Below are 17,500 nucleotides of genomic sequence, written 5' to 3'. Positions count from 1 at the left end.
AAACATGGCTGCCCTCACAAAGAGCCCATTAACGGGCTAAATGGGTGTGTTTACAAACCGAGTACGCACGCTGGTGGGGCCATGGTTAGGGGGTTGGCAGGGTGGAGGGGCTGCAGCAGGAGGTTAGACCAGGGGGTTAGTAGCCTAAACTACAAAGTCTTTGTCTATGAACCTCAGCTGTCAACCATCTCTGATACATACAGTAAGTATTGGGTTGCATCGGAGGGGACAAGCATAACATGGCAAAAGCTCGAGGAGTTTGACCAAAAGCTAGAAGACCATAAGAAGACCATTAAATGGTCACAAGTGGCAGTTTTAATTTAAAAAATATATAATATCAAAATAGATGGTATAAATGGAATCTCATTCGACAAGAAAACTTTAACTTTTCATTGACATAGCTCTTTCTTTCCCTTCCCATGTAAACCTTCCCAGACCTCCAGCCCATCCCACGTACCTGTCAGTTTGAAGAGCGTGGCTTTGCGGAATCCGTCGGTGTGTTTGTACTTCATGAGGTGAATCCAGGACAGCATGTAGTGGAGGAAGAATCCCGGTCTGGCCAAAGCCTCCAGAGAATCATAACCCTGGATCCAGGTGTCATGGTGCAGCGTGAAGGTAGCCGCGGCCCAGAATGCTTCACTCTCCTCCCACTTGGTCAGTGTGAGATGGCCGCTGCTGTCCACAGCCAGGAAGTAGTTGGGCCGATCGGACGCCTCGAACGACACCAGGGATGTGTCTAGAGGAAAAGTGTATCACCCATTTAGGAATCTCAACATCAAGGGTCTTTTCTGGTTAAATAAAGGTAAAAAAAACAACGATTTGAGCTCTTTACGCCTGGGTACCGTATGTGACCCAGGTCAGGCTAGCACCTTAGTGCTCAGATAAATGTAGAACACTAGGCTAGATAAAAAAGTTTAGGCTGGCTAAAACAGTCTAGGCTAGCTAAAACAGTCTAGCCTAGCTAAAACAGTCTAGGCTAGCTAAAACAGTCTAGGCTAGCTAAAACAGTCTAGCCTAGCTAAAACAGTCTAGGCTAGCTAAAACAGTCTAGCCTAGCTAAAACAGTCTAGGCTAACAGTCTAAGACTTCATTGGACCAGTGGACAGGGACTGGATAGGGACTGGAAGACTTCATTGGACCAGAGGACAGGGACTGGAAGACTTCATTAGACCAGTGGATAAGGACTGGATAGGGACTGGATAGGGACTGGATAGGGACTGAACAGGGACTGGAAGACTTCATTAGACCAGTGGATAGAGACTGGATAGAGACTGGAAGACTTCATTAGACTAGTGGACAGGGACTGGAAGACTTCATTAGAACAGTGGATAGGGAATGGACAGGGACTGATCAGGGACTGGAAGACTTTTTACTGAATGGACGTTGGAGTAGGAGGAAGTCTAGGAATGCAGAGTGTTAGAAAGTGTTATTTATGGAGGAGGAAGTAGTAAAATGAGGACGGACATGGAGATGGCCATTGCATTAGACTGGTGTGATGAGGACGGACATGGAAATGGCAATTGCATTAGACTGGTGTGATGAGGACGGACATGGAAATGGCCATTGCATTAGACTGGTGTGATGAGGACGGACATGGAAATGGCCATTGCATTAGACTGGTGTGACGAGGACGGACATGGAAATGGCCATTGCATTAGACTGGTGTGACGAGGACGGACATGGAGATGGCCATTACATTAGACTGGTGTGACGAGGACGGACATGGAAATGGCCATTGCATTAGACTGGTGTGACGAGGACGGACATGGCCATTGCATTAGACTGGTGTGACGAGGACGGACATGGCCATTGCATTAGACTGGTGTGACGAGGACGGACATGGCCATTGCATTAGACTGGTGTGACGAGGACGGACATGGAAATGGCCATTACATTAGACTGGTGTGACGAGGACGGACATGGAGATGGCCATTGCATTAGACTGGTGTGACGAGGACGGACATGGAGATGGCCATTACATTAGACTGATGTGACGAGGACGGACATGGAGATGGCCATTACATTAGACTGGTGTGACGAGGACGGACATGGAGATGGCCATTGCATTAGACTGGTGTGACGAGGACGGACATGGAAATGGCCATTGCATTAGACTGGTGTGACGAGGACGGACATGGAGATGGCCATTACATTAGACTGGTGTGACGAGGACGGACATGGAGATGGCCATTGCATTAGACTGGTGTGACGAGGACGGACATGGAGATGGCCATTACATTAGACTGGTGTGACGAGGACGGACATGGAGATGGCCATTGCATTAGACTGGTGTGACGAGGACAGACATGGAGATGGCCATTACATTAGACTGGTGTGACGAGGACGGACATGGAGATGGCCATTACATTAGACTGGTGTGACGAGGCCGGACATGGAGATGGCCATTGCATTAGACTGGTGTGACGAGGACGGACATGGAAATGGCCATTGCATTAGACTGGTGTGACGAGGACGGACATGGAGATGGCCATTACATTAGACTGGTGTGACGAGGACGGACATGGAGATGGCCATTGCATTAGACTGGTGTGACGAGGACGGACATGGAGATGGCCATTGCATTAGACTGGTGTGACGAGGACGGACATGGAGATGGCCATTACATTAGACTGGTGTGACGAGGACGGACATGGAGATGGCCATTGCATTAGACTGGTGTGACGAGGACGGACATGGAGATGGCCATTACATTAGACTGGTGTGACGAGGACGGACATGGAGATGGCCATTACATTAGACTGGTGTGACGAGGACGGACATGGAGATGGCCATTGCATTAGACTGGTGTGACGAGGACGGACATGGAAATGGCCATTGCATTAGACTGGTGTGACGAGGACGGACATGGAAATGACCATTGCATTAGATTGGTGTGACGACGACGGACATGGAAATGACCATTGCATTAGACTGGTGTGACGACGACGGACAAGGAAATGGCCATTGCATTAGACTGGTGTGACGAGGACGGACATGGAGATGGCCATTGCATTAGACTGGTGTGACGAGGACGGACATTGAAATGGCCATTGCATTAGACTGGTGTGACGAGGACGGACATGGAAATGGCCATTGCATTAGACTGGTGTGACGAGGACGGACATGGAGATGGCCATTGCATTAGACTGGTGTGATGAGGACGGACATGGAAATGGCCATTGCAATAGACTGGTGTGACGAGGACGGACATGGAAATGGCCATTGCATTAGACTGGTGTGACGAGGACGGACATGGAAATGGCCATTGCATTAGACTGGTGTGACGAGGACGGACATGGAGATGGCCAATGCATTAGACTGGTGTGACGAGGACGGACATGGAGATGGCCATTACATTAGACTGGTGTGACGAGGACGGACATGGAGATGGCCATTGCATTAGACTGGTGTGACGAGGACGGACATGGAAATGGCCATTGCATTAGACTGGTGTGACGAGGACGGACATGGAAATGGCCATTGCATTAGACTGGTGTGATGAGGACGGACATGGAAATGGCCATTGCATTAGACTGGTGTGATGAGGACGGACATGGAAATGGCCATTACATTAGACTGGTGTGATGAGGACGGACATGGAAATGGCCATTACATTAGACTGGTGTGATGAGGACGGACATGGAAATGGCCATTGCATTAGACTGGTGTGACGAGGACGGACATGGAAATGGCCATTGCATTAGACTGGTGTGACGAGGACGGACATGGAAATGACCATTGCATTAGACTGGTGTGACGAGGACGGACATGACCATTGCATTAGACTGGTGTGACGAGGACGGACATGGCCATTGCATTAGACTGGTGTGACGAGGCCTGGCAGTGACGCTGCTCACCATGCGGACGCGCTCTGCTGAGCCCAGGGGTCATCATGAAGAGGGACAGGAAGCCAGCCGCAGCAGGTTCTCCTTTCTTAGGGAACACTGTCCCACTGGACCTGTTGGCTGCCAGCACCGTGTCCCTCTCCCTGTAGGTCACCAGCCTGTAGGGGCCTTTACCCAGAACTACAAGACAGAGGAGAGGAACACTGTTATGAGGAATCCTTCGCTGTATGGCTGACATCGACAATGGGGCCCCAGAACTGTGCAGACACTCTGCCCCCATGTGGTTAAACAATGAAGTGCCTTACACATTGATCATGATGAAATGTTTGTAGCAAATTCTAAGGACAATGCACAATAAACTTCCGAGGTTCAGTCATTGATTTGATTCTTGAAGAAAGTAGATTTTTATTTTGACAAATAGGAAGAGTTTGAGATAAGATGATGTGTGTACCTTTGTTGTAGTATTCACAATCGTAGGCTGAAAGGACAAACAGAAAGAGTCGTTAGTGGAATGAAATCATAAACCGTAGTTAATTACATATTTTATTTACCTTTATTTAACTAGGCAAGTCAGTTAAGAACAAATTCTTATTTTCAATGACGGCCTAGGAACAGTGGGTTAACTGCCTTGTTCAGGGGCATTTGCCTGAAAACAGAGTGCCATTTCAGATGGTCCCACACACTCCCATACCACCCCATTGAATGGGTAGTGTGCACGGTGCCTGCCCGTTGGCCTCTCATTGCCCGCTCATAGCCGCAGACTTACGGCAGATCGACGGGGATCGCCAGTCCACGGTGACACCCTGGTGACAGCATCGGTGGGCGTAGGCTGCCACGCTGGTACAGAAACACTCACAGTCTCCACCGCGACTACAGCCGCACGTATCAGCCAGGCAGTTCATATAGAACCATGTCACGTCCACCTGGACAGGGGGAGACAGGAAGGAACCTTTAAGACTGTTGTCCACTAGCATAAGGATATGGTAGTAACAGCCTGATATAACTAACAGCCTGATACAACACACAGCCTGATATAACACACAGCCTGATATAACTAACAGCCTGATACAACACACAGCCTGATATAACACACAGCCTGATACAACACACAGCCTGATATAACACACAGCCTGATACGACACACAGCCTGATATAACTAACAGCCTGATACAACACACAGCCTGATATAACAAACAGCCTGATATAACTAACAGCCTGATACAACACACAGCCTGATACAACACACAGCCTAATATAACACACAGCCTGATACAACACACAGCCTGATACAACACACAGCCTGATACAACACACAGCCTGATATAACAAGCAGCCTGATATAACTAACAGCCTGATATAACACACAGCCTGATATAACTAACAGCCTGATATAACACACAGCCTGATATAACACACAGCCTGATATAACTAACAGCCTGATATAACTAACAGCCTGATACAACACACAGCCTGATACAACACACAGCCTGATATAACTAACAGCCTGATATAACACACAGCCTGATACAACACACAGCCTGATACAACACACAGCCTGATATAACTAACAGCCTGATATAACTAACAGCCTGATATAACTAACAGCCTGATACAACACACAGCCTGATACAACACACAGCCTGATATAACTAACAGCCTGATATAACACACAGCCTGATACAACACACAGCCTGATACAACACACAGCCTGATATAACTAACAGCCTGATATAACACACAGCCTGATATAACACACAGCCTGATATAACTAACAGCCTGATATAACACACAGCCTGATATAACACACAGCCTGATACAACACACAGCCTGATATAACACACAGCCTGATACAACACACAGCCTGATACAACACACAGCCTGATACAACACACAGCCTGATACAACACACAGCCTGATATAACTAACGGCCTGATATAACTAACAGCCTGATACAACACACAGCCTGATACAACACACAGCCTGATATAACTAACGGCCTGATATAACTAACAGGCTGATATAACAAACAGCCTGATATAACACACAGCCTGATACAACACACAGCCTGATATAACACACAGCCTGATACAACACACAGCCTGATATAACTAACAGCCTGATATAACACACAGCCTGATATAACACACAGCCTGATACAACACACAGCCTGATACAACACACAGCCTGATACAACACACAGCCTGATACAACACACAGCCTGATATAACAAACAGCCTGATACAACACACAGCCTGATACAACACACAGCCTGATATAACTAACGGCCTGATATAACTAACAGCCTGATATAACTAACAGCCTGATATAACACACAGCCTGATACAACACACAGCCTGATATAACTAACGGCCTGATATAACACACAGCCTGATACAACACACAGCCTGATACAACACACAGCCTGATATAACTAACAGCCTGATATAACACACAGCCTGATATAACACACAGCCTGATATAACTAACAGCCTGATATAACACACAGCCTGATATAACACACAGCCTGATACAACACACAGCCTGATATAACACACAGCCTGATACAACACACAGCCTGATACAACACACAGCCTGATACAACACACAGCCTGATACAACACACAGCCTGATATAACTAACGGCCTGATATAACTAACAGCCTGATACAACACACAGCCTGATACAACACACAGCCTGATATAACTAACGGCCTGATATAACTAACAGGCTGATATAACAAACAGCCTGATATAACACACAGCCTGATACAACACACAGCCTGATATAACTAACAGCCTGATATAACAAACAGCCTGATATAACACACAGCCTGATACAACACACAGCCTGATACAACACACAGCCTGATATAACTAACGGCCTGATATAACTAACAGCCTGATATAACTAACAGCCTGATACAACACACAGCCTGATATAACTAACGGCCTGATATAACACACAGCCTGATATAACTAACGGCCTGATACAACACACAGCCTGATATAACTAACAGCCTGATATAACACACAGCCTGATACAACACACAGCCTGATATAACTAACGGCCTGATATAACTAACAGCCTGATATAACTAACAGCCTGATACAACACACAGCCTGATATAACACACAGCCTGATATAACTAACAGCCTGATATAACACACAGCCTGATACAACACACAGCCTGATATAACACACAGCCTGATACAACACACAGCCTGATATAACACACAGCCTGATATAACACACAGCCTGATACAACACACAGTCTGATATAACTAACGGCCTGATATAACTAACAGCCTGATATAACACACAGCCTGATATACTGATATCTGATGAGTTATTGATTTGACTCAAGATCATCTCAAAAGTACTTTTAATGACAGAATAACAACAGTGATTAGAATCACAACTTTAGTAAGAAGGTAAATATGTGGAGAAGAGATAGGACAGCAGACCAGCTGATAGAGGATAGGGGTTATGTAATGTGGAGAAGAGATAGGACAGCAGACCAGCTGACAGAGGATAGGGGGTTATGTAATGTGGAGAAGAGATAGGACAGCAGACCAGCTACCAGAGGATAGGGGGTTATGTAATGTGGAGAAGAGATAGGACAGCAGACCAGCTGACAGAGGATAGGGGGTTATGTAATGTGGAGAAGAGATAGGACAGCATACCAGCTGACAGAGGATAGGGGGTTATGTAATGTGGAGAAGAGATAGGACAGCAGACCAGCTGACAGAGGATAGGGGGTTATGTAATGTGGAGAAGAGATAGGACAGCAGACCAGCTGACAGAGGATAGGGGGTTATGTAATGTGGAGAAGAGATAGGACAGCATACCAGCTGACAGAGGATAGGGGGTTATGTAATGTGTATGTCAGGCTTGAGAGAAGCCCCAGTAATACTAACAGCCACAGTAACATCAACCCACACAGAGATCTGTGAGACAGCCTACAGTAAGACAGTAAGATCCTGATTAATGTCTGTGCTTTACAGTGAGTCAGGTGGGAGGTGACTCAAATAACCAGAACCAACCCGCCCCCCCCCCCCCCCTCACACACCACTCCCCCAGCACTCATCAACACAGACAGCTGAAACAGTAGAGGGAGAAACTGCATGTCACAGTATAGACATACACATGCTCTTCTGCACACACACACACACACACACACACACACACACACACACACACACACACACACACACACACACACACACACAGACGTAAACACACACACACACACACACACACACACATCCAGAAACAGATATCCACATGCGTATGCATACCAACTCTCGAACACTCGCAACACAACCTTCCCTCCATTGGTTGAGCTGCTGGCTGTCATACTCCATACTCACCACCGGGTGGCAGACCAGGAAGACCTCGCTGAGCAGGACTCCACACTGCCTCTTGGAGAACGGCTCCCTCAGGGGGTTCAGACTGCAGGGGTGTCTGATGTCTGGGCTGTTAACACACTGGACACACACATATCTAACGTTAGATGACTGACAATAGACACCTGTATCATGTATGAACACACGCACATACACACACACACACACACACACACACACACACACACACACACACACACACACACATACTAATACACACACACTATCCACTGAGAATAGACCGTGGGGGTTTTGAAACTTGCCTCAGCTGCCGTCCAGCTGTTGCCAAACTCCTGAGGCGTGGCAGAGTCTATGTTCTCTGGTGTCCTCATCTCATTGACCGTCCTCAGGTCAAAGTTCCCACACAGACCGCTCAGCTTGCCCTGAACACAGTATTCACATGAATATGACACCAATCACAGCTCTGTGTAGTAATAAGGAAGGGCTTGGTGACCTGATGTTGCTAATCAAGGGCTTGGTGACCTGATGTTGCTAATCAAGGGCTTGGTGACCTGATGTTGCTAATCAAGGGCTTGGTGACCTGATGTTGCTAATCAAGGGCTTGTTGACCTGATGGTGCTAATCAAGGGCTTGGTGACCTGATGGTGCTAATCAAGGGGTTGGTGACCTGATGGTGCTAATCAAGGGGTTGGTGACCTGATGGTGCTAATCAAGGGGTTGGTGACCTGTTGGTGCTAATCAAGGGCTTGGTGACCTGATGGTGCTAATCAAGATATTGTTGACCTGATGGTGCTAATCAAGAGGTTGGTGACCTGATTGTGTTAATCAAGAGGTTAGTGACCTGATGGTGTTAATCAAGGGGTTGGTGACCTGATGGTGCTAAGCAAGACGTTGGTGACCTGATGGTGCTAATCAAGGGGTTGGTGACCTGATGGTGCTAATCAAGTGCTTGGTGACCTGATGGTGCTAATCAAGGGCTTGGTGACCTGATGGTGCTAATCAAGGGGTTGGTGACCTGATGGTGCTAATCAAGGGGTTGGTGACCTGATGGTGCTAATCAAGGGGTTGGTGACCTGATGGTGCTAATCAAGCAAGGGGTTGGTGACCTGATGGTGCTAATCAAGGGGTTGGTGACCTGATGGTGCTAATCAAGGGGTTGGTGACCTGATGGTGCTAATCAAGGGGTTTGTGACCTGATGGTGCTAATTAAGGGGTTTGTGACCTGATGGTGCTAATCAAGGGCTTGGTGACCTAATGGTGGTAATCAAGGGCTTGGTGACCTGGTGGTGCTAATCAAGGGCTTGGTGACCTGATGGTGCTAATCAAGGGGTTGGTGACCTGATGGTGCTAATCAAGGGCTTGGTGACCTGATGGTGCTAATCAAGGGCTTGGTGACCTGATGGTGCTAATCAAGGGCTTGGTGATTAGTTGATTTGTTGAATAAGGTGTGACGGATTTGAGGATCCAGAGGACTGGGTTGAGAAAGACTGCTATAGGAGACAGCAGCTGCTTTTGAATGACAGGGCCCATGTCATTCTAGGGTAGGGAATGTGGAACACCAACAACCCATGGTGCCTGACCTGCCAGCGTGGTCCAGCCTGGATGTGGACCGTGGTCTTGCGATCCCAGAGCACGGTCAGGTCCTCCTCGGGAACGTGGACCACGGTGAAGAGCCCAGCGCTCCATATGAACACCTCCTGCCTCCAGTCGATCACACTGGACGGGTTCTACACAGGGTGGAGGACAGGAACCAGGACAATGGACAGGAATTAGATCAATACTGATGAACAGGTTGAGATGAGCCAGGGGGGGTTGGGGTTAGTGCCCCCCTGTGATTTTTTTACCTAATTTATTTATGGTTTATTGTTCATTAAGGACAGAGGACAATACAGAGGACAGGGGAGAGGACAGGGAAGAGGACAAGTTAGAGGAGGGAGAAGAGGACAGGGAAGATGACAGGAAAGAGGACAAGGCAGAGGACAGGAAAGAGGACAGGGAAGAGGACAGGGAAGAGGACAAGTTAGAGGAGGGAGAAGAGGACAGGGAAGATGACAGGAAAGAGGACAAGGCAGAGGACAGGAAAGAGGACAGGGAAGAGGACAGGGAAGAGGACAAGTTAGAGGAGGGAGAAGAGGACAGGGAAGATGACAGGAAAGAGGACAAGGCAGAGGACAGGAAAGAGGACAAGGCGGAGGTCAAGGACGAGGACAGGGAGAAGGACAGGGAGGAGGACAGGGAAGAGGACAAGACAGAGGACAGGGAAGAGGACAAGATGGAGGACAGGGAAGAGGTGAAGATGGAGGACAGGGAAAAGGACAAGCTGGAGGACAGGGAAGAGGGCAGGGATCATGAATAAGGTAGTCTTAAATAGGTGAAATTTGTGCCATAATTGGTAAGGTGTGAGAATAGTAATGTGATATTCATTGGGTCTGAGGGGTCAGGGGTCAGGGGTTAAGGGGTTAAGGGTAGTTTCTCTCTGTAATGTTTTCATCAAACATTTCTTATAACACTGTAGGTTACAGTAACCCTATCGAAAGCAAGTTAGCAAACAAGTAACGAGCCGCTAGTGGAAACTGGGAGGCATCCCAGCGGTGGCCAGACTTGGTAGGACCACCAGCGGCAAGCTACCTGGTAAGGTTCAGGAGCAGGAGAAGGAGCAGGAGCAGGAGCAGGAGCAGGAGCAGGAGCAGGAGCAGGAGCAGGAGCAGGAGCAGGAGCAGGAGCAGGAGCAGGAGAAGGAGCAGGAGCAGGAGAAGGAGCAGGAGAAGGAGCAGGAGCAGGAGCAGGAGTAGGAGCAGGAGCAGGAGCAGGAGCAGGAGCAGGAGCAGGAGCAGGAGCAGGAGCAGGAGCAGGAGCAGGAGCAGGAGCAGGAGCAGGAGCAGGAGCAGGAGCAGGAACAGGAACAGGAGCATGCACTTACTGGTTTGCCACTGTCGTCGTCGAACGCAATGAAAGATCTACCAATGTTGATGAGTAGAGATTTCCTGCAGATGACGCCGCTGTCGTAACAGTCCACGTTCTCAGCCGTCACACTCATCATCAGATCAGCACTGCTCTGTAGGTGGGATGGGAAAAACAACATGAAAATAGCAAGCTAACCCAGGACAGAACGATGCTACTGAAAACTACGAAATGTGTATATTGAGTATTTAAACCCTAAGCCAGTCTATTCATCAATCCTTTCATCTATACACGGATATCTAACTTTCACAGATTTCTTGCATTACATTTAGTCATCCCATTTTATTATCAAATAACGAGGAAAAATATATGAACTTGAGTACTGGAAATGTGACTCTGGTACCTTTACTAGGTAGACTTTACACACTCCAACGTAGTCAAATATCATACCTTTACTAGGTAGACTACACACTCTAATGTAGTCAAATATCATACCTTTACTAGGTAGACTACACACTCTAACGTAGTTAAATATCATACCTTTACTAGGTAGACTACACACTCCAACGTAGTCAAATATCATACCTTTACTAGGTAGACTACACACTCTAACGTAGTCAAATATCATACCTTTACAAGGTAGACTACACACTCTAACGTAGTCAAATATCATACCTTTACTAGGTAGACTACACACTCTAACGTAGTCAAATATCATACCTTTACTAGGTAGACTTTACACACTCCAACGTAGTCAAATATCATACCTTTACTAGGTAGACTTTACACACCCTAACGTAGTCAAATATCATACCTTTACAAGGTAGACTACACACTCCAACATAGTCAAATATCATACCTTTACTAGGTAGACTACACACTCCAACATAGTCAAACATCATACCTTTACTCGGTAGACTACACACTCCAACGTAGTCAAATATCATACCTTTACTAGGTAGACTTTACACACTCCAACGTAGTCAAATATCATACCTTTACTAGGTAGACTAAACACTCCAACATAGTCAAATATCATACCTTTACTAGGTAGACTACACACTCTAACGTAGTCAGACATCATACCTTTACTAGGTAGACTACACACTCTAACGTAGTCAAATATCATACCTTTACTAGGTAGACTACACACTCTAACGTAGTTAAATATCATACCTTTACTAGGTAGACTACACACTCTAACATAGTAAAATATCATACCATTACTAGGTAGACTACACACTCCAACGTAGTCAAATATCATACCTTTACTAGGTAGACTACACACTCTAACGTAGTCAAATATCATACCTTTACTAGGTAGACTTTACACACTCCAACATAGTCAAATATCATACCTTTACTAGGTAGACTACACACTCTAACGTAGTCAAATATCATACCTTTACTAGGTAGACTACACACTCTAACGTAGTCAAATATCATATCTTTACTAGGTAGACTACACACTCTAACGTAGTCAAATATACCTTTACTAGGTAGACTACACACTCTAATGTAGTCAAATATTATACCTTTACTAGGTAGACTACACACTCTAACGTAGTCAAATATCATACCTTTACTAGGTAGACTTTACCCACTCTAACGTAGTCAAATATCATACCTTTACTAGGTAGACTTTACACACTCTAACGTAGTCAAATATCATACCTTTACTAGGTAGACTTTACACACTCTAACGTAGTCAAATATCATACCTTTACTAGGTAGACTACACACTCTAACGTAGTCAGACATCATACCTTTACTAGGTAGACTACACACTCTAACATAGTCAAATATCATACCTTTACTAGGTAGACTACACACTCTAACGTAGTCAAATATCATACCTTTACTAGGTAGACTACACACTCTAACGTAGTCAAATATCATACCTTTACTAGGTAGACTACACACTCCAACGTAGTCAAATATCATACCTTTACTAGGTAGACTACACACTCTAACGTAGTCAAATATCATACCTTTACAAGGTAGACTACACACTCTAACGTAGTCAAATATCATACCTTTACTAGGTAGACTACACACTCTAACGTAGTCAAATATCATACCTTTACTAGGTAGACTTTACACACTCCAACGTAGTCAAATATCATACCTTTACTAGGTAGACTTTACACACCCTAACGTAGTCAAATATCATACCTTTACAAGGTAGACTACACACTCCAACATAGTCAAATATCATACCTTTACTAGGTAGACTACACACTCCAACATAGTCAAACATCATACCTTTACTCGGTAGACTACACACTCCAACGTAGTCAAATATCATACCTTTACTAGGTAGACTTTACACACTCCAACGTAGTCAAATATCATACCTTTACTAGGTAGACTAAACACTCCAACATAGTCAAATATCATACCTTTACTAGGTAGACTACACACTCTAACGTAGTCAGACATCATACCTTTACTAGGTAGACTACACACTCTAACGTAGTCAAATATCATACCTTTACTAGGTAGACTACACACTCTAACGTAGTTAAATATCATACCTTTACTAGGTAGACTACACACTCTAACATAGTAAAATATCATACCATTACTAGGTAGACTACACACTCCAACGTAGTCAAATATCATACCTTTACTAGGTAGACTACACACTCTAATGTAGTCAAATATCATACCTTTACTAGGTAGACTTTACACACTCCAACATAGTCAAATATCATACCTTTACTAGGTAGACTACACACTCTAACGTAGTCAAATATCATACCTTTACTAGGTAGACTACACACTCTAACGTAGTCAAATATCATATCTTTACTAGGTAGACTACACACTCTAACGTAGTCAAATATACCTTTACTAGGTAGACTACACACTCTAATGTAGTCAAATATTATACCTTTACTAGGTAGACTACACACTCTAACGTAGTCAAATATCATACCTTTACTAGGTAGACTTTACACACTCTAACGTAGTCAAATATCATACCTTTACTAGGTAGACTTTACACACTCTAACGTAGTCAAATATCATACCTTTACTAGGTAGACTTTACACACTCTAACGTAGTCAAATATCATACCTTTACTAGGTAGACTACACACTCTAACGTAGTCAGACATCATACCTTTACTAGGTAGACTACACACTCTAACATAGTCAAATATCATACCTTTACTAGGTAGACTACACACTCTAACGTAGTCAAATATCATATCTTTACTAGGTAGACTACACACTCTAACGTAGTCAAATATACCTTTACTAGGTAGACTACACACTTTAATGTAGTCAAATATCATACCTTTACTAGGTAGACTACACACTCTAACGTAGTCAAATATCATACCTTTACTAGGTAGACTTTACACACTCTAACGTAGTCAAATATCATACCTTTACTAGGTAGACTACACACTCTAACGTAGTCAAATATCATACCTTTACTAGGTAGACTACACACTCTAACGTAGTCAAACATCATACCTTTACTAGGTAGACTTTACACACTCTAACATAGTCAAACATCATACCTTTACTAGGTAGACTTTACACACTCCAACGTAGTCAAACAGTAGACCATCAAAGGTCCTGTAGTGGCGGTCCCCATAGGCCGTGCACATGGATGGACACGGACGGAACACACACTGGAATGTTCCATGCTGGCAGACACTGAAAGAGACACACAGCGTCAACCATCACGATTCAGTACCAACCTGCCAGCAAACTGCTACCACTTAATGTAAAGCACATTCTGTCATAACTAATGGACGCCTTTTGTTCGGGAGGCCCCCAGCGATTATCGTCTGTCCGAAAAGTTGGGATCTCGTCAACTGCCAAATGTTGAATCACCAGCGTTCATAGTGCTATTATACAGATCCTTATCTCTACTCTTCTCTTGCTAACTGCTAGAAGATTAAATGGATGGCAGAGAAGAAAAGGAGACAGACTGGGATCACTGTTTCACTCGGCAGGGAGAGAGAGACTGTTGAATGAACGGCCCTCATACAAGGACTCTCTGTAAACCAGAGCTGGGAGGTGATTTTCTATGATAGATAATAAAGGGTTATGGGATATCAGGTGAACAGTCTCACCGTAGGTACAATCTATACAAGACTCATCACCTAAAGCTCAGGAAGGATCCTGGAAAATTGTTAGCTGCTCGAAAGTTTGTCTTAATTCGCCCACACATTGGCAGGTTTTGCCAGGTGCTGAGTCAACAAATTTGTCAGTGACTCAGATACTTGAAATGTCATGGCAAATGAAAGCTGTATATATGATCGATCTTATGAGGGGTTGAATATAGAGGGGTGTTTAGAAGAAACAAAACCTCTCGGTGTCATACTTCTGTACAGGAAATGATCTGAAAACCATTCACAAATTTATGACTGTAGATAATTAGGTTCCACTCTCTCCTAAAAACGTGTGGCGTTTGATACATATCCTGTTTGGGTCGAGAAGAGTTTAATCTCTGGAAAAGTCGGTGTATGAGTTATTTCTAAACGTACCATTGATGACAGGGGGAGGTGACTCTATCTCCTGGATAGTACTCTTTCCCCTTCCAGAGGCAGGGGCAGGCGTCAGGCTCAAAACACTCATCGCCATGTTTCAGTAATCTGGGAAACACACACAAACACAGCTGTCCCGTTTATTCACTTTAGTTCAGAATTCATCTGTTTCTCTACTTGTAGAACGAAACTTACATTTGTTTGAATTTGCTTTTTACTTTTTTCACACATGGAGATGCTGTGTCTCTGTGCAGGTACTCTACTAAGTTCATCGCCACCCGGACGATTTACATGGACTCCCCCACCGCCCTCCATTGGTTTCCCCCACCGCCCTCCATTGGTTTCCCCCACCGCCCTCCATTGGTTTCCTCCACCGCCCTCCATTGGTTTCCCCCACCGCCCTCCATTGGTTTCCCCCACCGCCCTCCATTGGTTTCCTCCACCGCCCTCCATTGGTTTCCCCCACCGCCCTCCATTGGTTTCCCCCACCGCCCCTCCATTGGTTTCCTCCACCGCCCTCCATTGGTTTCCCCCACCGCCCTCCATTGGTTTCCCCCACCGCCCTCCATTGGTTTCCTCCACCGCCCTCCATTGGTTTCCCCCACCGCCCTCCATTGGTTTCCCCCACCGCCCTCCATTGGTTTCCCCCACCACCCGCCATTGGTTTCCCCCACCGCCCTCCATTGGTTTCCCCCACCGCCCTCCATTGGTTTCCCCCACCGCCCTCCGTTGGTTTCCCCCACCGCCCTCCGTTGATTTCCCCCACCGCCCTCCATTGGTTTCCCACACCGCCCTCCGTTGGTTTCCCACACCGCCCTCCGTTGGTTTCCCCCACCGCCCTCCGTTGGTTTCCCCCACCGCCCTCCATTGGTTTCCCCCACCGCCCTCCTTTGGTTTCCCCCACCGCCCTCCATTGGTTTCCCCCACCGCCCTCCATTGGTTGGTAGCCCCTGTATATAGCCTCCACATTGACTCGGTACCGGTACCACATTGACTCGGTACCGGTACCACCTGTATTCAGCCTCGTTACTGTTATTTCATTACTTTTCATTGTTGCACTGTTGGTTAAAGGCTTGTAAGTAAGTATTTCACGGTAGGTCTGATTTGATTTGATCTCTCAACCCAGATCTTTTGCCCAACTCTGTGCCCAAGAGGACTGAACGACAGAGGGAACGCAAGAGTCAGTCTGGATCCAGTAACTACCGCTACAGTCAGGAAATTAGAAAAGGTAAGGGGGGGGGGGGTAAACTCTGGATGAAAAGGAGAAACACTCGTTACATGAGAAAACCAGACGATTAGGATTCTCAGAGATAGAGAGAAACAGCCTTTGTCCGGGCCGTTCCATTGGGTCTCCACACTGTTAGAGCGACAGGGCTGATAAAAATCTTGTAATATCACGTCGACGGGTCACAGTTATATCCCCTGGAGGGGGAGAGAGAGAGAGAGAGAGAGAGAGAGTAGAGGAGAGGAGAGGAGAGGAGAGGAGAGGAGAGGAGAGGAGAGGAGAGGAGAGGAGAGGAGAGGAGAGGAGAGGAGAGGAGAGGAGAGGAGAGGAGAGGAGAGGAGAGGAGAGGAGAGGAGAGGAGAGGAGAGGAGAGGAGAGGGAGAGAGAGAGAGACAGACAGAGAGACGGAGGAGAGAGAGAGATAGAGAGGGAGAGGAGAGGAGAGGAGAGGAGAGGAGAGGAGAGGAGAGGAGAGGAGAGGAGAGGAGAGGAGAGGAGAGGAGAGAGAGAGAGAGAGAGAGAGAGAGAGAGAGAGAGAGAGAGAGAGAGAGAGAGAGAGAGAGGGGGGGGGGGGGGGGGGGAGAGGAGAGAGAGAGAGGGAGAGAGAGGGAGAGGAGAGAGAGAGAGAGGAGAGGAGAGGCTGGGGACAGTAGA

The 17,500-nt window shown here is 46.2% G+C and overlaps 1 protein-coding gene across 1 annotated transcript in view; it reads right to left on the bottom strand.

The window, feature by feature from the left end:
* LOC116363902 (otogelin-like) overlaps positions 1 to 17,500 on the bottom strand; it is a 76,616-nt gene that overhangs the window by 5,650 nt on the left and 53,466 nt on the right. Inside the window, exons 20-29 of the mRNA XM_031817249.1 lie at positions 15,622 to 15,729; positions 14,647 to 14,785; positions 11,133 to 11,267; positions 9,793 to 9,939; positions 8,515 to 8,634; positions 8,216 to 8,332; positions 4,612 to 4,768; positions 4,297 to 4,323; positions 3,858 to 4,025; positions 458 to 736 (exon numbers count right to left, since the gene is read on the bottom strand). Coding sequence (XP_031673109.1) covers positions 458 to 736; positions 3,858 to 4,025; positions 4,297 to 4,323; positions 4,612 to 4,768; positions 8,216 to 8,332; positions 8,515 to 8,634; positions 9,793 to 9,939; positions 11,133 to 11,267; positions 14,647 to 14,785; positions 15,622 to 15,729 — 1,397 coding nt within the window. The remainder of the gene's footprint in view (positions 1 to 457; positions 737 to 3,857; positions 4,026 to 4,296; positions 4,324 to 4,611; positions 4,769 to 8,215; positions 8,333 to 8,514; positions 8,635 to 9,792; positions 9,940 to 11,132; positions 11,268 to 14,646; positions 14,786 to 15,621; positions 15,730 to 17,500) is intronic.

The sequence above is a fragment of the Oncorhynchus kisutch genome, unplaced genomic scaffold, assembly GCF_002021735.2.
Source record: "Oncorhynchus kisutch isolate 150728-3 unplaced genomic scaffold, Okis_V2 scaffold966, whole genome shotgun sequence".
NCBI classification, from domain to species: Eukaryota; Metazoa; Chordata; class Actinopteri; order Salmoniformes; family Salmonidae; genus Oncorhynchus; species Oncorhynchus kisutch.
The sequence above is the reverse complement of the archived record's forward strand: the minus strand, read 5'-3'. Positions and strand labels throughout refer to the sequence as shown.